The following is a 25467-nucleotide window of genomic DNA, read 5'->3' on the forward strand; positions in this document are numbered from 1 at the left end:
GCATACGTCGCGAAAGCATAGCACAGACGAGAAACTGTAACGCCAAGGTAGTCGATAATCTGTATTCAACGAGGAATCAACGAAAATATACAACTTAATCTATAATAACCGTCTTGTCTTGTAATTGCGGGCTATAACTTCCACAAACAATTCTTGGGAATTGTCTCTTGAGATTGAGGTCAAACAACCAACATATACAATTTTAAAACAAGAGAGAACGCTATAGTCGGGTTGTTGTCCCGACTATCTAATACCCGTCACTCAGCTAAAGGGAGTGCAAACGCTGTGTCGGATAAATTGCATTTATACTTCTCGGAAAGAAGGGGGCGTGGCGCTCGGCCAAAATAAACTTGCGCTGCGTAGGAAGCCAAGGAATATGTGTGGGAAATCTCAACCTTCTAGCTTTTGTAGTTTCTGAGATCTTAGCGTTCATACAGACGGACAGACGGACAGACAGACAGACGGACAGACGGACATGGCTAGATCGACTCGGCTAGTGACCCTGATCAAGAATATATATACTTTATGGGGTCGGAAACTGCTATCCAGGAAATGCGATGGATAGGACAAGGCTGCATAAAGAAGAAGAACTGTGACATTTACTACAGCTGCCATCCAGAACGGCATGAATTTGGTTGTGGTTTCGTTGTAGGTGCCAGGCTGCGGCGCCGAGTCTCTCACTTTATGCCAATAAACGAGAGAATTGCAACGATCCGAATTACTGCCAAATTCTTTAACATCAGCCTGATATGCGCACATGCCCCAACGGAGGAAAAGGATGATGCCACCAAGGACGCTTTCTATGCGGAGCTCGACCGAGCTTATGGCCGCTGTCCTTCCCATGACATTAGAATTCTCATCGGCGATTTTAATGCCAAGGTAGGACGAGAAGACATCTTTGGTGCCACCGTCGGGCGATTTAGTCTACATGAGGCCACCTCGAGCAATGGTCTCAGATTAATAGGCTTTGCAGCTGCGCATAATATGGTAGTTCGTAGTACTGGATTCCGTCATTTGGACATCCATAAGGCATCTTGGCTCTCTCCCGATCGACTGACCAGAAATCAGATTGATCATGTTGTGATCGATGCAAGGCACACATCTAGTATACTCGACGTGCGATCCTGTCGGGGCCCCAACATCGACTCCGACCATTATCTTGTTGCAGCTAAGATTCGCACACGGCTATGTGTGGCGAAGATAACACGTCGAAGTGCGTTAAGAAGGCTGGACATCGGAAAGCTGCAATCACAACAGGCGAAGGATGCATTCTCCACTCACGTCTCGGGGCTATTAAGCCGAGCACCTTTAATACCTGAAGACATAAGCGATATGTGGGCGCTCATATCCCACTCCCTGCGAGCGTCGGCAGAAGAAGTGCTTGGACTCCAGCGTCTTCTAACAAGGAATCCATGGTACGATCAGGAGTGTCATGACGCAACAGCTGCAAAGGACGCCGCCTACAGAAGAACACTGCAGGCTGGGGCGACACGAGCTATTGTGGATGTCTACAGGTCGAGAAGAAGAGATGAAAAACGCCTTTTCAGACGCAAGAAGAAAGAGCAGGAAAGGCGAGAGTGTGAGTACATAGAGAGCAGCAGATGCAGGAATGAAGCACGTAACTTTTACCAGAGGGTCAAGCGTCTGACCCAAGGATTTACGACTGGTGGAGTGGCGTGCAGGGACGATGATGGAAATCTAGTCACAGAAGCAGAGGTCGTGCTGAGGTTATGGAGGGATCACTTCTCGAGTCTGTTATCCGGCACAAGCACAGACTCTGAAGACTATGATCCACGAACCCCTATCTATGGCACTGATATTGAGGTGCCAATCCCAAGTCATATCGAAGTCAAGGATGCAATCCAACGGCTTAAAAACAACAAGTCTGCAGGTGCTGACGGCCTGCCGGCGGAATTGTTTAAGGCAGCTGGTGATATGTTGGTAGGGAGCATGCACCAACTAATCAGCAAGATATGGCTTACGGAGAGCATGCCCGAAGATTGGAACCTCAGCATGATCTGTCCCATCCTGAAGAAGGGTGATGCCACGGTGCGCACCAACTACCGCGGAATTAGTCTTCTTCCAGTTGCATACAAGGTCCTAACGAGCGTATTGTGTAAAAGACTGAAACCCCATGCTGAAGCACTGATTGGACCTTATCAGTGCGGGTTCAGGCCAGGCAAGTCCACTGTTGACCAGATTTTCACCTTGCGCCAAATCCTGGAGAAGTCCTACGAAAACCAGATCGACACGTACCATCTTTTTGTCGACTATAAGGCCGCATTTGATAGCCCCCGGCGAGATCGCCTATATGCCGCCATGTCTGAGCTTGGAATACCAGCAAAGCTGACTAGACTTTGCAGAATGACATTGAGCAACACCATCAGCTCTGTCAAGGTAGGAAGTGGCCAATCCGAAACCTTTACTACCAAGTGTGGCCTCAGACAAGGTGACTCGCTGTCCTGTATGCTCTTCAATATTCTAATGGAGAGTATTATAAGAAAGGCTGGTGTGCATCGGACGGGCACGATATTAACCAACAGATGTGTCCAGCTCCTTGGTTACGCTGATGATATTGATATTATTGGCCGCACCAAGCGTGATGTCACAGGAGCCTTCGGGGCTATTGAAAAGGAATCAGCCAAAGTAGGACTAGCAGTGAATAGGGAGAAAACAAAGTTTATGGTGTGCTCTAGCAGAGAATCGCGGCGTCTTGATTCTCAGCTGACTGCAGAGAACTATAGCTTTGGGTCCGTCAAGGAGTTCGTCTACCTAGGCACTGCTATAACAAGTACAAATGATGTCAGTCTGGAGATTAAGCGGAGAATAACACTTGCCAACAGGTGTTACTTTGGGCTCAGTAGGCAGTTCAATAGTAGAGCTCTCTCTCGACGCACAAAAATCACACTCTACAAGACGCTCATTCTTCCAGTACTTCTATATGGTGCGGAGTGCTGGACAGTGACGCAGTCAGATGCAGCTGCTCTTGGAGTGTTCGAGAGAAAAATTCTTCGCAAAATCTTTGGTCCAATCTGCGTGGATGATGTTTATCGCCTCAGATACAACCACGAGCTGTATGAGCTGTACGGTGATGTTGATGTAGCCAGCCGAGTGAAATCTCAAAGACTTCGCTGGCTGGGCCACATTGCCCGTATGGATGAAGACGCTCCTGCTCGAAAGGTGTTTGATGCGGTGATTGTTGGGACACGAAGGAGATGACGACCCCGAACGCGTTGGCAAGATCAGGTGATGGAAACCCTGTCCACACTTGGTGTTACCAACTGGCGAAGGCGCGCCCAGGACAGAGACGCGTGGAGGCACATTGCGCTTCAGGCCGAGACCCGATAAAAGGGTTGTTATGGCCACATAATAATAATAATAATGGGGTCGGAAACGCTTCCTTCTAGCTGTTACATACTTTTGCACGAATCTAGTATACCCTTTTACCCTTTGTGCGGCGCATAGCACTTCTTCTTTGAATTTTTTTAAGTACTTTTATTGCGATTAGAAATGCAATAAATAAATATCAAAAATATTTAAAAAAAAATTGCGCGATTTTTTTAAAAATATTTTTTGCCTGCGGCGCATAGCACTTCTTTACATTTTCTTTAGTACTTGTATTGCGGTTAGGATTATAAAATACGTGCATTATTGGTGTAGCCTTTTCTACGATTTTGTTTAAAAATATAAAAATTAAAGGTTTTATAACGGCTAAGACCTTGAAAAAGGTAACAATAGATAATCCTCCTTGGACCGCGATTTCTTCAAATTCACCTAAAGGATATGTATGTCTTGGTCATCCATGGTCACTCCAGTTCTTAAGGTATCACTGCCCACCGAGGATATTTAATTCGCTGTTGTGGGGTCTGGCCTGCTATAAAAACAATTTCACATTTTTGTCGAATTTTATTATTTTGACAACAAACGAAAAGCCCATATGTTTTTTATAGTAAAATGACACAAACCACCTACAAATCCTAGAAAATGCTACGTTGTTTTTATAGCAAAACACGCAACTTTGAAATGCAATTACAAGAGAACCATGCATTTCCGCCGATAATCTTCTTCACGTAAATTCCGAAGAAATCGCGGTCCATCGAGGGTAATTTTTTCGCGGTTTTTGGGGCACAGGCCCCTCTCCTAGACTATTACCGAAAGAAACTTGGTTAAAACCGGAAATTCTTAGTTCCGAAGTCTTTCCAAGTAATAGTCTAGTCACACTGGGTGGGGTAACCTATCGCGTGAGCCAATAACCCGATTACTCCAAAAAAGTGTTTCCACTGGGTTAACTCCACATATCGAGTAATGACATCTAGTGTTTGTTGTTTGTGTTGTTTATTTGAGTAGGGATGGACCTTCAACGATAGAAAATAAATACAAAATATAACGAAATATACAAAAAAATACTCCTAAATACCAAAGACCCTAATAGTACCCCATTTTTGCCCACATCTAGTTGCCTATACACATCCTATGTAAAAAAACAGGGTTATGTCAATAGCCCCATAACTCCATAACTCCACCCCAGTGTAAATAGACTATAAGTTTACAACGTACAGGCCTAATACCTCCTTACGTGGAGGTGGAGTTTTAATTGCATTTGACTGAAAATTAACGTCTGAAGAAATAACGTCCGACGAAATAATGGACATTGAATTTCTGTGTATAAAACTATCCCTTCCGGGTATTTCTATATACATAACATGTTCTTATATTCCGCCGTTATCTGAATTCACAATATATGCAGATCATCTGTCCGCTATCCAGTTTATTTCAAGTAAACTATAGGTGACTTTAATATACCTAGAGCGACATGGTCCATCGTTGAAACATGGAATATATCGTTACATTCAACGAAGCATGATTTTCTTGATGGTTTGCTTCATATTTCATTGTCTCAATTAAACCATGTTCAACATAAAAGGACGATTACTCCCCTGCTTCCTTAGATAAAACTTTGCACTTATCAATAGCAAGGACCGTAACTGTTATAAGTTTTATTTTTTAAAAGCACTTTTTAACAGTTATTTTCTGATTTGTAAAGTAAAACTCAAAGAATAACTGTTATTTTTTGAGTTTTATAATAAAAGTTGACAATAAAACTCAAACTTGATTTTTAGAGATTCTGTGGGTAAAATAAATTTAAAAAAAAGATAATAATTTTAATAATTTTAATAATTTTTAATAATTTTAATAATTTTAATACATTTTTAGTAAGTTATATAAAACATGGTTAGCATGTTTTTTTTAATTATTTCATTTTTTCAAAAATGTCAAGGGAATAACTGTTATTCATAAAAATCAACAAATAACAGTTATTTTTTGATTTCTATTATAAAAATCAAAAAATAAAAATCATTTCGGATTTTATAAACTACAATGGCTAAAATCTTCCGGATCACAAGATGCCTTTTCCCGATACTTAAGTGCTTGGTCGGATTATACCGTGCTTAACGCTCAGTGTTACAAAAACTATTTAGCTCGTTGAAAGACACAGCTTACACTGGATCCAAAACAGTTCCATTATTTTGTTAGCATAAAGCGTAAATCTTCAAGTTACCTATCAAAACTTAAATTTGAAAATTCTGCCGCAAACACTGATCAGGCCATAGCCGATCTCTTTGCACAGTTTTTTGCAAACCCCCTATTCAACATCAAGTCCGTCAGATCAGTCTTATCCATATGACATGCCTAAATCAAGCTTAATTTTTTGTCCTGTTATAAGTGAAAGCTAAGTTCTTTTAGATTAGCAAAGGGTCAAACCAGACTACTTTCCGGGTCCTGACGGAGACCCTGGATGTGTGCTCAAGTATTGCGTTGAGACTTTGTGTAGACCATTGCACAAACTTTTTACTTTGTCTTTAGAAACGTCAGATTTCCCGCTTAGATGGAAGGAATCGTTTGTTATCCCGCTTCATTAAAAGGGGAGCAAATTGAAAGTATGTAATTACAGAGGTATTTTTAAAGCCATCAGCTATTTCGAAACTCTTTAAGAACATTATAACTCCCCATTTGGAACACAGTTGTAGGTCTTTTATTTCCTTTTGTCAACACGGATTTATAAAACGTTGGTCAACGACAACAAACCTTTCGGAGTTTACTTCTTTTGTGTTAAATGGTTTCAGAAAAAATCGTCAGACTGATGGGGTTTACACTGATTTCAGTAAGGCGTTTGATTCTGTAAACCATCCGAGTTTAGTTCGGAAATTGGACCTTTTAGGGTTTCCTTATGATCTTCTTAGGTGGATCTTCAGTTACTTGAATGGCAGGACTCAAAGGGCCATTTTTAAAAACTCTTTTTTATCCCTAATCCGAGGTACACAGGACCACAAGGAAGTCATCTTGGTCCGCTCCTGTTTACATTATTTATAAATGACCTTCCTCTAGTCCTAACGAACTCACGTGTACTTATGTACGCAAATGACGTTATGTTGTGCCTGCAATTTAATGATCCCGCACAAAGTTTAGTTTTACAATCCGATCTCAATGCATTTCAAACATGGTGCATGAATAATGACTTAAATTTAAATGGTTTTAAGTGTAAACTAATGACCTTTTTCGTGTCAGCCCTCACTATTCAACTTATATTTTGAGCGGTTGTGTGTTAGATAGAATAACGCATGCTAACGACCTTGGAGTCTATATGGATCATAAACTTAAATTTTCTGATCACATTACTACCATGGTAAGTAAAGCCAGGGGCGTTCTTGCATTTATCAAAAGGTGGTCAAAGGAATTCGATGATACCTATGTCACAAAGACCTTGTTTATTTCATTAGTCCGACATATTTCTGAGTACTGCGCTCCAGTTTGGAGTCCTCAATATGGGGTGCATATAGACCGGATTGAGTCTATGCAAAAAAACTTTTTAATATTTGCCTTACGGGAACTTAACTGGAATACAAGCCTAAATGCAATTATGTAGAAGGGCATCAAAGCAATTTTTTGGCATAGGTTTTATTACAACTGATCACAGACCCTCAAAGATATATTAAATCAAAACATTAAATGTTGCTTTTTTTCCAAACCGCGATTGCCCAAATACCACCCGTTAAATGCGAAAACTAAGTATGCAGCTATGCATCTATATTAACACAATTTAATGCCCATGGGGCTGCACCAAAAACACTGTCGGCCTGTGTAATAGACTATATCACCTAATATCTACTACCGACTCACTGCCTATCTTTAACTCAGTAATACTATCCTACTTAGCAACTAATTAGTTTTACTTATGTATCTTGACTTTTAGTATTTTGACCTGCCCGTATTTTTATACCCTTGCAGAGGGTATTATGATTTCAGTCAGAAGTTTGCAACGCAGTAAATCAGCATCACTAGACGAGTCGATCTAGCCATGTCCGTCTGTCCGTCGGTCCGTCAATCCGTCGGTCCGTCTGCCCGTCTGCCCGTCCGTTTATACGCAAACTAGTCTCTCAGTTTTGAAGCTATCGGCTTAAAACTTTTCCAAAAATCTTTTTTCTGTTGCAGGTAGTATATAAGTCGGAACCGACCGGATCGGTCATCTATATCTAATAGCTCCCATAGTAAGGATCGAAAAAAAAACGCAAAAAAATTCTAGCTTCGGTGTTTTTTGAAATATTACCTTCTACTTTTGGGGATGTTATTTTTTAAATATTTCTGAACTTCGAATAAAATATTTAAAAATCGGACGACTATATCATATAGCTGCCATAGGAACGATCGGAAAATGAATGGAAAAGTAATAGGAAATAAATTCTAGCTTCTTTGGTTTTTATTGTATTCTCTTCTACTCTAGGATATGACTCTTTTTAAATATGGGCACCTCCACCAATAAGTCCACCAAGCCAAAAAACTTGAAACTTAAAAAAAAGTATTTCTAATTAGTTGGATCCTGAGCTAAACTAAAAATTTAGAGTATAGGTTGATTATTTTTATGACAAACCCCATCAATATACGCAAAAGTTAGTTTTTGGATATTTTTTTGTAATTTTTTGGACTTGGGTTCTGTTGTAAATTTATCCTATAGAAATGCTAATATTTGACCTTTTTCTGTACTGAATGCTTCATTTACATGTTAAACTATTAAGTTAAAAGCAAAACAGCCAGCAATTGAGGGATACAGGTAAAGAAATCCATTTTACAAAACGGTGAGAAAAAATGTCCCGGGCGACATGTCCCGAGCAAATGTGTTTGAAACTGCAAACGGCAGAAAATTTTTAAGTAAAACCAAAACCATTTCAAAGCGACATGTTTTGATAACATTCTAAAAAAAATTGAATTTAAATATTCCAACAGAATTAGCTAAATTATGGTGTTGAGTAAACATCCCCGAAATTCACTTCTATTTTTGTCCCGAGCGAATACTGCAGTTTTTTAACGATATCTTAAAAACTAAAAGTGGTAAAAAATCAAGATTTTTACAAAAAATAGAGCTTTGAAAGAGTGAAAAGAAAAGTCCAATACTAAAATTTAAATATATTTTTTTCCAATTTTTTTTTTCATTTTTAAAGGTCGGACGACTATATTATATAGCTGCCATTGGGAAGGATAGAAAAATTAATGTCAAAACAATAAGAAATTAAAAATTTTTGCAATTTGTAAGTTAATAGGAATGATCTGCAAGGGTATATAAGCATCGGCTGGCCGAAGCTAGCTTCCTTTCTTGTTTATTGCTATGTTACTCGTACTCATGCAAAAATATGTAACAGGGACAGGGAAGCGATTCCGACCCTATAAAGTATCAAATAAAAACACCTCTTAACGAGGTAAAAAACTAGTGACGATCGCACCTTCAACATACAAAAGTTCTGATATCAACATTTGTGATGAAAATTGATCACAGTCGTCATTAAATAAACTTTCTAATCATTTGGCCGCCCTAGCAAACTATTCCAGCCTTTTTCTTCATCACTCTTCACAGGCTTTTTTATTGCAGCGTGCCGAATGATGAAATTTTGGAAAGTGTATTTAATGACGACTGTGATAATCTTTCGTCACAAATAATGATATCAAAACTTTTGTATGTTGAAGGTGCGATCGTCACTAGTTTTTTACCTCGTAAAGAGGTGTTTTTATTTGATATCAGAAGTTTTTGTTTGTTTACTTTTGCTCTCATATGAGCTAATATATACATTTAAATTGAAATTGTTCAATCATAATTTTAAATCTATTGTATTTAAACGTATTAAATTAAAAAGGCGTTGAAGTATTTCAAAATACCTTTTAAACAAGCTTTAGTATTGTAGAACTTACAAACTAACGAAATTTAGTTATTTCCACCTTTTTTCCCGCTAAAGTAGCGGGTCCAATAGTCGTAGAACAAAAGATTTCTATATGGAACTGTTAAATGCAAATTAACTGATTCCATGACCCTAAAATACAGCATGGATACTCACATAGTAAATTCAATGCTTAGGCAGCGTAAGTTGTTTTGAGCTGGCAAAAGTTGCTATTTTCGTTTCTGAATAACTTTTAAACGTGATTTTTTAAAGTAACATGATATATACCAAAATTTAAGGAATCTCAAGGTTTATACAGTTTGAAGTTTTTAAGAAAATCGTTAGAGCCGTTTTTGAAAAAATAAAAAAAGCTAAAAAAAAAGTTTTGTTTTGTGCATATCTTTTTAAATATTGTTTTAAGTCTTTTGACAATTTCTGAATGACAAAAAGTAAAAAGTCATTTTTTAATCTAAAAAAAAAATTACAATTATTTTTTTAAGTCTCCATTTTAAAATCTTACTTTGTTTTTATTTTTAAGAAATTAAAAACTTATTTTTTTTTTAGAAATTTTTTTTTTGAAGCAAGAGGATTTACAGGAAGTAATGCAAAAGACATGAAGTCAATCGGATTCATATAACCGGAGATACAGATTTTCAATGAGAGGGTACTTTTTCAAATTTGACAATTTTTGGCAAACTTAAAAAAATTCGAACTAAAAAAATATATTTATTTTCGGTCAAGTCCTGATACACGTGTTTACTAATTTTCCAGATAGTACGTGTAAAAAAACTTTTAGGCAAATCAAAAATGTGACCCAATAAAAGGTGTTCGGTTTGTAAAAGAACCGCCCATATATATACTTTATAGGGTCGGAATCGCTTCCTTCTCCCTGTTACATATTTTTGCATGAATACGAGTAACATAGCCCTAAACAAGAAAGGAAGTATTTAAAAAGAGTCATATCGTAAAGTAGAAGAGAATACAATAAAAACCAAAGAAGCTAGAATTTATTTCCTATTACTTTTCCATTCATTTTCCGATCGATCCTATGGCGGCTATATGATATAGTCGTCAAATTTTTTAAATATTTAACTCGAAATTCAGAAATATTTAACAAATAATATCCCCAAGAGTAGAAGGTAATATTTCAAAAAACACCGAAGCTAGAATTTTGTTAACGTTTTTTTTTCCGATCCTTCCTATGGGAGCTATAAGATATAGTTGTCCGATCCGGTCGGTTCCGACTTATATACTTACCTGCAATAGAAAGAAGACTTTTGGGAAAGTTTCAAGCAGATAGCTTTAAAACTGAGAGACTAGTTTGCGTACAAACGGTCGGACAGACGGAACGACGCACTGACGGAACGACGTACCGACGGACAGACGTACATGGCTAGATCGACTCGTCAAGTGATGCTGATCAAGAATATATATACTTTATGGGGTCGGAAACGTCTCCTTCACTGCGTTGCAAACTTCTGACTGAAATCATAATACCCTCTGCAAGGGTATAAAAAACAAGAAAGAAAGCTAGCTTCGGCCAGCCGAAGATCGTTCCTATTAACTTACCCTATTGCAGCTATATAATATAGTCGTCCGATTTTTGTTAAATTTAATTCAAAACTCTGAAATATTAAAAAAAATCATATCCTATAGTATAAGAGAATGCAATAAAAACCAAGGGAGCTATAATTTGTTTCCAATTAATTTCCCATTAATTTTTCGATCGTTCCTATGGCAGCTATATGATATAGTCGTCCGATTTTGATAAAATTAAAATTGAAATTCGGAAATATTTAAAAAGAGTCTAGTCCTAAAGTAGAAACGAATAGGGGAGAGTGGGGGAATTTCGTCACAGGGGCAATTTCGTCACCTGCAATATCTCGGAATCCATAAGTCGTAAAAATATATAATTTTTTTGTTTTAGTCCTTCAAGACGGCCAGACACAACCAATGCATTTGTTTTGCACAGAAGGCCAAGATAATTAAGCTATAATATTAAATGTGTTTTAACAGTTCGAAAGCTACATTTAGTTCTCGACGAAATTTTTTCTGTATGCCACAATTCAAAAGGGATAAAATACACGATTTTTTATATAATACACAGTGCTATAAAGTGCATTTCTGCGTTAGTGATTTTTAACTTCGCGCCTAATTTCGGAAGAAAAATAATTATTTCTAAAAAAGTACTGTCTGGGGAAATTTCGCCACCCTATGCTTATGGTAAATTCGCACCTATTTTAGATACATCTTTTTTTTATTTGACGAGCTGGCTAACGAACAGACTACCGGCAGCAGCAACAAATATAGGACGTCAACAAAAATGGTACGCTTGATCAGTGTAGCATACTTACAGGCGTAAAGTTCCCTACATTTTTCAGGTGACGAAATTTCCCCAGTTGTGTGGTGATTTTACCCCCCTATGTGGTGAGATTGCCCCAGTATATTGGTTTTACTTTTTAATTTTTTATAAATCACCAAGTTAATTAAAAAAATAGGGGAATGTCACATATTAAAGCTTAGTGCTAACCGCATTCAACAATAAAAATAGAAATATGATAACGTGTCTCAAGATGGACAATAAATAGCTTTGAAAAAATGCTGACGAAATTCCCCCACTCTCCCCTACAATAAAAAACAAGAGAGAACGCTATAGTCGGGTTGTTGTCCCGACTATCTAATACCCGTCACTCAGCTTAAGGGAGTGCGAACGCTGTACTCGGGTTGGTGTCCCGACTAATAATCGTAACTCAGCTAAAGGGAGTGCGAGGGAGATAGATATATAATTTTTGATTGCGTATAACTTTTTAATGAATGGTCCGATTTGAAAAATGTCTTCTACATTTCGATAGGTATAAATATACACAACAAAATTGCATTTATACTTCTCGGAAATCTTTAAAGATGTGGGCGCAGGACCCATTTTAAAATCGTTAGTGGGCGATTGTGGGCGTTAGAGGGGGCGTGGCGCTCGGCTAAAATAAACTTGCGCTGCGTAGGAAGCCAAAAAATATGTGTGGGAAATCTCAACCTTCTAGCTTTTGTAGTTTCTGAGATCTCAGCGTTCATACAGACGGACAGACGGACAGACGGACAGACGGACAGACGGACAGACGGACAGACAGACAGACAGACAGACGGACAGACGGACATGGCTAGATCGACTCGGCTAGTGACCCTGATCAAGAATATATATACTTTATGGGGTCGGAAACGCTTCCTTCTAGCTGTTACATACTTTTGCACGAATCTAGTATACCCTTTTACTCTACGAGTAACGGGTATAACAAAAAAGCTAGAATTTATTTCCTAATACTTTTCCATTAATTTTGCGATCGTTCCTATGGCAGCTATATGATATAGTCGTCCGATTTTTTAAATATTTTATTCCAAATTCGAAAATATTTTAAAAATAATATTTCCAAGAGTAGAAGGTTTTATTTCAAAAAACACCGAAGCTAGAATTTCTTTAACGTTTTATTTTTCGATCCTTCCTATGGGAGCTGTAAGATATAGTTGTCCGATCCGGTTGGTTCCGACTTATATACTACCTGCAATAGAAAAAAGACTTTTGGGAAAGTTTCATCGCGAAAGCTTCAAAACTGAGAGACTAGTTTGCGTAGAAACGGACAGACAGACGGACGGACAGACGGACATGGCTAGATCGGCTCGTCTAGTGATGCTGATCAAGAATATATATACTTTATGGGGTCGGAAACGTCTCCTCCACTGCGTTGCAAACTTCTGACTGAAATCATAATACCCTCTGCAAGAGTATAAACATACATCTGCGGTCTAAATAATATTAAGGAATAAAATTTTTCTTCTTGCGCTGCGTAGGAGGCCCAAGAATATGTGTGGAAAATCTCAAACTTCTAGCTTTTGTAGTTCCCGAGATCTCAGAGTTCATACAGACGGAAAGGCGGACAGACGGACATGGCTAGATCGACTCGGCTAGTGACCCTGATCAAGAATATATATACTTTGTGGGGTCGGAAACGCTTCCTTCTAGCTGTTACATACTTTTGCACGAATACAATATACCCTTTTGCTCTGCGACTAACGGGTATAATAATACCTATCATGCGTCATTAATTATAGTTTTCCCTGATGTTGGAAGCTTTTTTTCAAAGCCTTCTATATTGTTGGTTTTAAATTTCAAATCGAACTTCTATATTTAATGCGAATGTTCAGAAAGCTTTATATGTACATTGTACATATATTAGATATATGATGGGATGGTGTTAAACTTATGAGATTGACATATATGTAAGGATTGTACTCGTTGAAACTAGAAATAGGATTTTCTTAAATTAGGATAAAATATGAAATTTATTGAAAATGAGGAAATGGTAAAAATGATTCTTCAGTCCCATTAATAAGATGGGCAAACTCTGATAGTTGACTTTATTTTACAGGATAAAGAAAACTTTCAAAGCCCCGATCAAAAATGTAAAATAATTAAAAGTCGTTCTTCTAGGCCAACCAAAGATTTAAGAAAATATTTTTTAATGTCCCTGGTCCACATCTAAAAACATCTAATGTTGCCACTCCGTGTGCCAAAAGACAACACCAAATAGAATATTCATTTAAACTATGCTTTTAGTTTATTTTAGAACAAATTATAAAGTCTAATCGCAAGTTTTGTACAGATAATGAAGATACATTTATTAAATTGTGTTGTCGCGCCGTCTTCTTTACACAAACTGAAACTCGGTGATGGGCGACGCGATCTCGTGATAAGGCATAAATATCGAAAGCGGGCTGATAAGTAAAAGGGTGAATGGCAATAAATTTATATGGATTTTAATGAACTAGCAACATCCCACCCACCGTAAAACAACTATGGAGTTTTACCCAATACATCCAAAACTGCTAGCTTTGATACTGGACGCTTGAGAATCCCTGAGGATGTCTCGACTTCTGCCAATCTGATGTGGCCGTCTTTAGCTGGAATTGTGCTTATGATGATTCCTATTTTCCAACTACCTCTAGGTTGATTATCCTCGCAAGTAATAACGACATCTCCAACGGAGATCGGCTGGGTTCGGGAATGCCATTTTGTTCGTCTAGTCAAAGTCGGCTAGTATTCTTTTATCCATCGACTCCAAAAGTGATCCTTTAATTGTTGAGCAATTCGGTATTGCTTGCGATGGCAAAAGTTGTTGGCGTCGCCTGGGGTTTGGGTTGAATTAATTGTCCCAAGCAAAAAATGATTAGGCGGTAAAGGATCCGGATCATCTATGTTAACGGGAAGATGAGTCAAAGGACGGCTATTTACTTTTTTTCAGCTTCAATTAGCAAACTCCTTAGCGTTTCAACGTGGGGAGCTTTCTCCTTAAGCGTTACACTCAGAACACGTTTGTTTGATCTCACCAAGCGTTCCCAGCATCCGCCTGAACTGGGATTTGAAGGACAATTTAACTGCCAATCAATTGCTTTATTTGCCATTTCTGATTTGATATAATCCCAGTCAAAGAGATCTTTCGTCTTTTTTAGCTCATTATCGGCACCAACGAAATTTGTTCCCATGTCTGATTTTATAGTTACAGGGATACCTCTTCTATTTACGAAGTTTCGTATGCACAAAATGCATGCGTCGGTGGACAAATCGGCAGCCAGCTCCAAATGCATGGCTCTTACGGTCAAACACGTGAAGAGTGCAACCTATCTTTTTTCTTGTCGCCTTCCAATGGTGACAAAAACTGGGCCGAAGTAGTCTAGTCCTACAAAGGAGAACGGTCGTTGATACGGTGTCACTCTCTCTTTGGGCAGTTGACCCATTAAAGGAGTGATTGGTTTGGCTTTGAAATTCTTACAATGTTGACAAAGTGATTTTGCCCGAGTAACCGCTTTTCTTATATTTGTGATCCAGAACGTGCGTCTTATTTCGTTCATAATGGTCTCGTCATTTTGGCGATGGTCTGCCTCATGATACCATTTAACGATAAGTTCGGTGAAGATATTTCCGGACGGCAATATTATTGGCTGGCGTTGAGATATTGGAATGTCGATGGCATAATCCAATCTTCCCGCAACCACTAAAACTCCATGAGCATTTAGATTCGGAGAAAGGCTATAAATGGGACTGCTCTTGGCTAAAGATTGAGATCTTTGTAACTCAGCCACCTCATCTGCGTATACTTGATTTTGTACCACCTTGCACAATTTTAATTCCGCAAGGAATAATTCCTGGGCAGATAATTCTCCTTTCTCCCTTTCTTGAATCCGTTTTTGACAATTGTTTACGAACCTCAAGCACCATCCCATCATGCGTTTCAATCGAAGATAATTTGAGAATCGGCTGATATCTATAAACTGGGTAGTTTGAACAGTCATGGTAGTTTTACGCCTCTCTGTGCCGTCATCTGACGAAAAGCTGAAGTCCATTGTAGGCCAAGAATCCTTTTCAGCAAGCAAAAACTCTGGACCGCTTATCCATTCGCTTCCGGTAACGTATTTTGGACACTTGGTGGATTTTGTTGCCTTGTCTTTAAGTGCGTTGGCACCCAGCTCCAATCTGTTTCAGATGTCGTTTCAAGAATTTCGCTAACCCGATGAGCAACAAATGGTTTAAACTGTCGACGATCTGACCGAATCCAAGAGATGACAGGTCGGGAGTCTGACCACAGTGTTGTTCCATTTACTATGACATCATGATTATCTAAGATGGTCTTTCTCATACGCGTACCCAACACTGCTGCTTGCAAGTCAAGCCTGGGAATTGATAACATTTTTTAACGGTGCGCATCTGGTCTTACCAGCAACAAAGACTAATTTTGTATCTCCGCCACAAAATATGCGCCAGTATGCTACAGTTGCGAAGGCCTGTTCGCTTGCATCAACAAAAATATGGAGCTCTATGTTATCTTTAGCTGACAAAAATTCTGGCAGATAGCACTGAAACTGTTTTGCCTTTTCCAATTCAAGTACCCAAAGCTTAAACTTGGAAAACAAATTGTCCGGTATCAAGTCGTTCCAATGTATTCCAGATCTCCAAACATCTTGTATCAAGATTTTGCCATGTATCATTAGATCTGCTAACATACCAAAGGGATCATATACAGACATAACAGACCAGGCTGCCGTCACCACTCATTTTTGTTTACATGTCGCCGCCTATGATAAATCTTAAATTTGGACTCTGTCAACCGAAAAAAGTGGAAAAATCCGAACTTTAAAAATCCACCATAAATCCAGTTTTCCATGGATTTGGGCCATATCCGGCTTGTTTTATTCGGTAGGATGTAAACTTTAAGTTTGTACCCATTTTGATTTTTCAACGGATTTATTTCGAGTTTTTAAGATATATACAGCCGACTTACAGACGACCAAAAAACACATTTTTCATCTTTGTCGAGCTTCTGCGCTGCCACTACTCATCCAATCATATTGATCTGTATGGCAAAGTAAAGCTCTGATCTATTGACTTTAAAATAAAACTAAAACTGGCCCAATCGAGTGCATATCTGGCGAGATATAAGAAGAAATTCGAAAAAAGTCCGAAATTTAACATTTCCAACTTTAAAAAATCTTAAAAAAAAACTGTGCCATCGAAAAAAAAATTAGTTATATTTTCGTGATCTAGGGGTCTAAAACTAACAGAATTTGCCATCAATTGCTGGGGAGCATTTCTGCTGTAAACTAGTGCTATTGGAAGCAAGTGGCTTTGCAATCAATGTGGTACTGTTCACATACAAAAAAAAAAAAAAAAGTGGGGTGGCCGGGTTGACATGGAACGTCCCATATTTGTTTGAATATTCCTATGGGAGCCTTAAGATATAGTGGTCCGATCCGGCTCGCTCCGACATATGTACTACCTGCAATAGAAAGAAGACTTTCGGGAAAGTTTCATCGCGATAGCTTGAAAACTGAGAAACAAGACGTCGCAAACGTCTCCTTCACTGCGTTGCAAACTTCTGACTGAAATCATAATGCCCTCTGCAAGGGTATAAAAACAATAATAACGAATAACACTGTGCAGCATTTTTAATGCTTTTTAAATTTACACGATGAATGCTATATTTTTGGATTTGTTATGAATTCCGAAGTTAAACTGCGTTTTCCAAAAAGTTCCCCGACGCAAGGATTCTTAGCAAAAGGACCTCAAAGTTCGAAAAATGCTGAAATTGGTCCACTTTCCGGAGCTCTAAAAGGCAAACGGATTCATGGTTTGTTTCGATGTTTAAGTTTTTAAAAGATACACTCTTTATCTTTCGAATGTATCTTTTCCTGGTAATATTGCATTGATTATAAATAAACTATTAGACTAATTGGATAAGAAAAGTGACAACAACAAACCTTTAAAAACACAGGGCGGCCATACTACTACTATTTTGATCGCAGCTGTATGCTTTTATGTTTGTTGACTATGTTTTCTAAAATTTGTTTATCCCTTAATAAAAATCCTAAAATTATTCTAAGTATGGGTTCGAAAGATAAAGAGTGTATCTTTTAAAAAATTTTAACATCGAATCAAACCATTAACACGTTTGCCTCTGAGAGCTCCGGAAAGTTGGCCAATTTAAGCATTTTTCGAACTTTGAGGTCCTTTTGCTAAGAATCCTTGCGTCGGGGAACTTTTTGGAGAACGCTGTTTAACTTCGGAATTCGCAACGAATTCAAAAATATAGCACCCATCGAGGTAAATTTTTGATGCTGCATAGTGTAATCCATGACTTTTAGAGTACAACTTATAACTGTTACGGTCCCTGAAAAATATTAGTCAATATCGTCATAATTTATATTGGCGAACGCAAAAGTGATAGTTAATCTACAAAATTGTAATAAAGAATCTCTATTTTATTGTGAGCCACAAAAAAAATATATGGTTGGGCGGGGATCGAACTCGGTCCTTTTGGGTCGGAGACAGAAGCTCTACAGGCTAGGCTACTTCCAACTGATAGTATTGATAAAATAAATTTCTACTTGACTCTTTTATTCGAGCGAAGCCAAAAAGGAAATAAGAAGAATATTAAACCTGATAAGAAATGGAATGGGGTAAATCCCAAGTTTTACACTTCATTTTTAGCGAAACTTTAGGGCCATTGCGCACTGTCTAAACGATGAAATACAATTTTTCTATTTTCGCATAAATTTATTGGACACAGAAACCTACCATTTAAGATGCGGAGCTCAGTTGACCTTAAAAAAGTCCACCCTAATGCTCATACTTTAGGCTTAGCTCCCAAACTGATAAACAATTGGAAAAGGTTTAAAATTGTCGAGATTTTTCGGTGGTGAGGACCGACTTTAAACTATTAATATTGTTAATTTTAATACTTACTGTAATAGAGCCAATCTGCAATAGGGGAAATTGCAATTCCACATTTAAATACTTCCTGCTGTGTACCGAGAACCATTGACGTAACATAACCACCATAGCCCCAGCCCCAAATACCTACTCTGGTTTCATCCAAGAAACCAATAGTATCAAGCAAATACCTGAAACAATATATTTAGTGCTTAAAATATTATAAAAATAATGATTTAGTACTTACCTCAACACAGATATTTGATCTAATACTTCTACTCCTCCCAAATGACGATATAGTGTTTTCTTACTTTGGCCCTTGGACCCTCTAACATCTAGACGGATATAAACAACATCATTTCTTGATGACATATATGTACCCCAGTCAATTTTAAACTTCTCAGAAACAGATTCTGAGCCGGGGCGGCCATTTCTGAAAGATAATATATTAATGGTTGAATTTGTTAGCATATAAAGTACACAATATTTAATGTTAATTTTCTTGTCAAGCTCGAGGAGATGGTATTTAAGAAAATCACAATTTTGCTTTGTCTTCGGATGAAAAAGACGAGTAACTATTAAATTCCGAAAATATTAATAAAATGGGTTAACCACTCTTGAAGACATATCCCAAAAGACGAATAAAAATTGTAATTTTATTAAATTAAAAATACCTCAAATACCAGAGCTGATGGACTATAGGCGTTGTGCCAATTTATACCAAAAATGCCAAATTCTGTCGGACTGTGTAGTCTCTCAATTGAATTTCCTTTGGAGGCCCACCAAAAACAGCCCCCATGTCAACCCCAATTTTTTTTAAGTTACATCTTTATTTAAAATTTAACATATGGGTGGTTCTTTTACAAACCGAACGGATTTGGCCAAAAATAGTTTTTCACATTTTTCATTTGCCTGAAACTTTTTTACGTGTACTATTCGGAAAATAAGTAAATAAATTAAATAGTAAATAATATGTTAAATAAATAATAGTGATTTTTTAATAGATTAAAAAATTACTTTTTACTTTTTGTCATTCAGAAATTGTCAAAACAAAACTTAACTTTGAATAATTAAAAATTATTAAAAGACTAGTAAACGATGAGAAAACATGATTTCCATAAGGATCCGATAAGAGTGACAGAGTAGCCCTACTTGCTGCGATGTTTTTTCATAGAAAAAAGCCGAGGCCGTCTTAAACAAAATTCGATATTTTAAAAACTACCAATGGCTCCACCTTTTTAACAAAAACCGATTTTTACTAACAAAATGGCGCATATGTTTAAATTAAAAACAAGAGAGAACGCTATAGTCGGGTGCCCCGACTATCAGATACCCGTTACTCAGCTAAAGGGAGTGCGAAGGAGATGGAGATAAAAACTTTGATCCGCTGTATTTTCACTTTTCCAAAATATTGAAATTTTTAAAATCGTATATAAGCGATTGTGGGCGTTAGAGGGGGCGTGGAACCCTTTTGAAACAAACTTGCGCTGCATAGGAACTCCTAGAATCTGCATGCAAAATGTCAATCTTCTAGCTTTTATAGTTTCCGAGATCTCAGCGTTCATACGGACAGACAGACAGACGGACAGACGGAGAGACGGACATGGCTAGATCGACTCGGCTAGTGATCCTGATCATGAATATATATGGTTTATAGGGTCGGAAACGCTTCCTTCTACCTGTTACATACTTTTGCACGAATCTACACCCAGAAAAAAATATGGACCTAAAACCCAAAAAATGGACTTAAACTAAGGTAATATGGACTAATTTTGGACCTAAGGAATCTTAGACTTGTTTTAAGTCCTAACACACTGACTTGTTTTAAGGCCATGATGGTCTTAAAAAAGTCCATATTACCCAAAAATTTAAGCATTTAGATATTCATCTAAACTTACAAAAGCAGTTAGCCACTCGAAACTTTAATAAGGGCGTAGCCCAGAGGAAACTATGCCAGCTCCCGGTTATTTTGAACCGGCTTCGAGTCCAGTACAAGACATGTTTTATTTTTTTTTTTTACATTTATTTTTTATTTTTATTATTGTATTTATTTTTTATTGTTATTAGTAAATGAATCTTACAACTGAAAAAAACTTCCAACTCATTGGAAGTTTGGAAGAACTCAAACCAGTGGGATTCGAACCGGGGTTCGCCTTACCAATCACACCATCAAACACTGTTAAGTACATGTGTCTAAGCGACACATTAAATCATTTTTAAAAATTTTTATTAGATAAAAATGTTTAAAATATTATGTGTACGCCGCACTCTCTTACTAAGCTAACATCTCATATGGATAAGATAAACATTGTTAATTTAACAGCATAGTTAACATATTTATGACTATTTTTTATATACAGTTGTGATAGATGAAAAAATCGGTTTTTTTTATTGCATATTCTTGAAGTATATACTGTTGAGAATACTCTTACAAAAATTCAGAACGATCGGAGCATTAGAACCGAAGTTGTAGCTATTTATAGCGCACTACCACTACCTGCACATCGGCCGTTACAAACTTGAAACTTTAAACGTGATTATCTTAGAATCTTGTTTTTTCGAAATTACCTTTGCGGTGGACACGATTACTAAAAAACTATTAATCCGATCGATAGCTAGTCCTTGAACGAAAGATTTAGATCGTCTTTAATTGCATATTATTTTCCATTTAGGGATACTTTTCCTAAAAATACATTGAAGCCAAATCATCAAACTTGGGGCTGTCCATACATTAAGTAATTACCAAATGATTACTGTATGGCAAAAAAAAAACTAAATGTATAGTTTTATACGTTTTCGCTATATAAAAAATCAACACAAAAAAATTAATTAAACATTTTCTTGAAAATATAAAAACAAATACATATATTATTGTTTATAGACTATTTTTTATACCCTTGCAGAGGGTATTATGATTTCAGTCAGAAGTTTGCAACGCAGTGAAGGAGACATTTCCGACCCCATAAAGTATATATATTCTTGATCAGCATCACAAGACGAGTCGATCTAGCCATGTCCGTCTGTCCGTCCGTCTGTCCGTCTGTCCGTCTGTCCGTCCGTTTCTACGCAAACTAGTCTCTCAGTTTTAAAGCTATCGGGATGAAACTTTCGTAAAAGTCGTATTTCTATTGCAGGTAGTATATATGTCGGAACCAACCGGATCGGACAACTATATCTTATAGCTCCCATAGGAAGAATCAAAAAAAAAAAACGTAAAAAATTCTAGCTCCAGTGTTTTTTGAAATTTTACCTTTTACTCTTGGGAATATTTTTTTTTTATATATTTCTGAATTTCGGTTTTTTTGTTTTTTAAATCGGATCACTATATCATATAGCTGCCATAGGAACGGTCGAAAAATAAAATGTAAATTAATGGGAAAAAAATTATATCTTTGTTGGTTTTTATTACATTCCCTTCTACTCTGGGATATGACTATTTTGAAATATTTCCGAATTTCGATTTTAATTTTTAAAAAATCGAACTACTATATCATATAGCTGTGATAGAAACGATTGAAAAACAAGAAAGGAAGCTAGCTTCGGCCAGCCGAAGCTTATATACCCTTGCAGATCATTCCTATTAATTAACAAATCGCAAAAATGTTCAATTTTCTAATATTTTTCATTAATTTTCCGATCGTTCCTATGGCAGCTATATGATATAGTCGTCCGATTTTGATCAAATTAAAATTGAAATTCGGAAATATTTAAAAAGAGTCATATCCTAGAGTAGAAGATAATACAATAAAAACCAAAGAAGCTAGAATTTATTTCCTATTACTTTTCCATTAATTTTCCGATCGTTCCTATGGCAGCTATATGATATAGTCGTCCGATTTTGATTAAATTAAAATTGAAATTCGGAAATATTTAAAAAGAGTCATATCCTAGAGTAGAAGATAATACAATAAAAAGCAAAGAAGCTTGAATTTATTTCCTATTACTTTTTCATTAATTTTCCGATCGTTCCTATGGCAGCTATATGATATAGTAGTCCGATTTTTTAAATAATTAATTCGAAATTCAGAAATATTTAAAAAATAACATCCCCAAAAGTAGAAGGTAATATTTCAAAAAACACCGAAGCTAGAATTTTTTAAAGTTTTTTTTTTTCCGATTGTTCCTATGGGAGCTATAAGATATAGTTGTCTGATCCGGTCGGTTCCGACATATATACTACCTGCAATAGAAAGAAGACTTTTGCGAAAGTTTTGTCCCGATAGCTCAAAAACTGAGAGACTAGTTTGCGTAGAAACAGACAGACGGACAGACGGACAGACGGACGGACAGACGGACAGACGGACAGACGGACATGGCTAGATCGACTCGTCTTGTGATGCTGATCAAGAATATATATACTTTATGGGGTCGGAAACGTCTTCTTTACTGCGTTGCAAACTTCTGACTGAAATCATAATACCCTCTGCAAGGGTATAAAAATTAATGTGAAATAATAAGAAATTTAACATTTTTGTGATTTGTAAATTAATAGAATGATCTGCAAGGGTATATAAGCTTCGGCTTGCCGAAGCTAGCTTCCTTTCTTGTTTTAAATATACTCATATATGGGTAAAATTTTGATAAGTACCAAGATCGTAATTTCCTTCCAAATAATAAAAAATTATTAGTTTTTATTTTTTGTTAAAAAAAAAAGTTTTTTTGTGTTGTTTATAGACTTGTGCTATTTTTTAGGTAGTGGACTATATTTCACGCTTTTAATTCCTTAAAATCTATGGCCTTAAATTGAACATTTATGGCCATTTTTACTATTTGTAAGTCCACAATGGCCTTAAATCACCATTTTAGGCAATGTAGTCCGTGTTTCCTAAAATCTAGGAATTTTTTTTTCTGAGTGTAATATACCCTTTTACTTTACGAGTAACGGGTAAAAAAAGGGGTGTGTCCAGCCTACGCACGACAGAAGTGAAACTTCTAGTATTCCTCGCACGTTTATCATTTCATTATCTCTATTTATACCCTTGCAGAAGGTATTATGATTTCAGTCAGAAGTTTGTCCGTCTGTCCATCTGTCCGTCTGTCCATCTGTTCGTCTGTCCGTCTGTCCGTCTGTACGTCTGTTCGTCTGTCCATCCGTCCGTCTGTCCATATGTCCGTCTGTCCATCCGTCTCTCAGTTTTTAAGCTATCGGGCTAAAACTTCCCAAAAATCTTCTTTCTTTTGCAGGTAGTATATAAGTCGGAACGAGCCGGATCGGACAACTATATCATATATGTAGCTCTCATAGGAATACTCGGAAAAAAACTCACTACTTTAAATAAATTATATCTTGGTTGTTTTTGAACATAGAACCTCGTAATTTTGGAAATACCATCTTTCAAATAAAGTTCTATCAAAATCGGACGACTTTATCATATAGCTGCCATAGGAACGATCGGAAAATTAATGGAAATATAATAGGAAATAAATTATTACTTTAATTATTTTTATTGTATTCTCTTCAACTCTGGAATATGACTTTTAAATATTTTCGAACTTCGATTTTAATTTGATCAATATCGAACTATTATATCATACAGCTGCCATAGAAACGATTGAAAAATTAGTAAGAAATAATTGGAAATTTAACATTTTTGAGATTTGTAAATTAATAGGAATTATCTGCAAGGGTATAGAGGGGAAAGAAGTGGACAAAGAGAACGTTCGTAATCGGTGAAGAAATTAACGGGAGATGTACGATTTTCGTGACGATCCATAACGCGCCTACAGAAGTTTCACTTCAAAAAAATATATTTTGTGTGGGTAACCCGCTAAAAAAATGTAAATATTAATTTGTTTTTGAAGTGAAACGTCTTTAGGCGCGTAATGCATTTTCGTGGACGGAGTAAAACCAATTCAGAGCGTCACGAAAATCCTACATCTACCGTTATTTTCTTCACCGCTGACGAACGTTCTCTTTGTCCACTTCTTTCCTCTCTTCGCTCTGAGCGCGCTCGCACATGATGCGAGCTCAGCCACAAATGACGTTTTAAAAGAGAGCAGCTCTTGCGTTAAGACCACTTTACACATTCCTAGTGTGCGTTGTCCGTGTTAGATCCTTTGGTTGTGTAAGTGTATAAGAAAACGAAATTATGCACTTACGCTCTTTGGTTACAGCATGTGCTCGCATAAAGTTGAGAGATTAAAATCTAAAGTAAATCTAAGCTTGCTTGTGTGAGAATACGATTTTTAAACCGAAATCATTTCTGTGACATCAATTAATCTGCAAATTAATCTGAAGTAAAGCATACAGAGAGCTTCTGCGATCTGCTGCAGCTGACACTATAACACCAGCTACAATTTCATAAAAAACAAGAGAAAACGCTATAGTCGGGTGCCCCGACTATCAGATACCCGTTACTCACCTAAAGAAAGTGCGAAGGAGATGAAGATAAAAACTTTGATCCGCCGTAACTTTTTAACGAATGGTCCGATTTAAAAAATTTCTTCTACATTTCGATAGGTATTGATAAACACTATAAAACTGCATGTTTACTTTTCCGAAATATTGAAATTTTTAAAATCGTATATAAGCGATTGTGGGCGTTAGAGGGGGCGTGGCACCTTTTTGAAACAAACTTGCGCTGCATAGGAACTCCTAGAATCTGCATGCAAAATGTCAATCTACTAGCTTTTATAGTTTCCGAGATCTCAGCGTTCATACAGACAGACAGACGGACAGACAGACGGACATGGCTAGATCGACTCGGCTAGTGATCCTAATCAAGAATATATATAGTTTATAAGGTCCTGCTTTCTTCTACCTGTTACATACTTTTGCAAGAATCTAATATACCCTTTTACTCTACGAGTAACGGGTATAACAAAAAAGCAAGCTAGCTTCGGCCAGCCGAAGCTCATATACCCTTGCAGATAATTCCTATTAATTTACAAATCTCAAAAATGTTTAATTTCCTATGGCAGCTTTATGATTTAGTCGTCCGACTTTTATAAAATTTTATTTGAAAATTAGGATTTTATGTTCAAAAACAACCAAGATATAATTTATTTAAA

At 36.9% G+C, this 25467-nt stretch overlaps 1 protein-coding gene across 3 annotated transcripts in view; it reads right to left on the bottom strand.

Annotated features, from left to right (window-relative positions):
• The window catches only part of LOC138912460 (inactive dipeptidyl peptidase 10), a 591726-nt gene that overhangs the window by 184008 nt on the left and 382251 nt on the right, over positions 1-25467 (bottom strand). For all 3 annotated transcript variants that reach the window (XM_070213361.1, XM_070213362.1, XM_070213363.1), the window contains 2 exons: positions 18704-18889; positions 18490-18647 (listed from right to left, as the gene is read on the bottom strand). In XM_070213361.1, the coding sequence (XP_070069462.1) occupies positions 18490-18647; positions 18704-18889 (344 nt within the window). The remainder of the gene's footprint in view (positions 1-18489; positions 18648-18703; positions 18890-25467) is intronic.

This window comes from Drosophila takahashii, chromosome 2R (assembly GCF_030179915.1).
Source record: "Drosophila takahashii strain IR98-3 E-12201 chromosome 2R, DtakHiC1v2, whole genome shotgun sequence".
Classification (NCBI taxonomy): domain Eukaryota; kingdom Metazoa; phylum Arthropoda; class Insecta; order Diptera; family Drosophilidae; genus Drosophila; species Drosophila takahashii.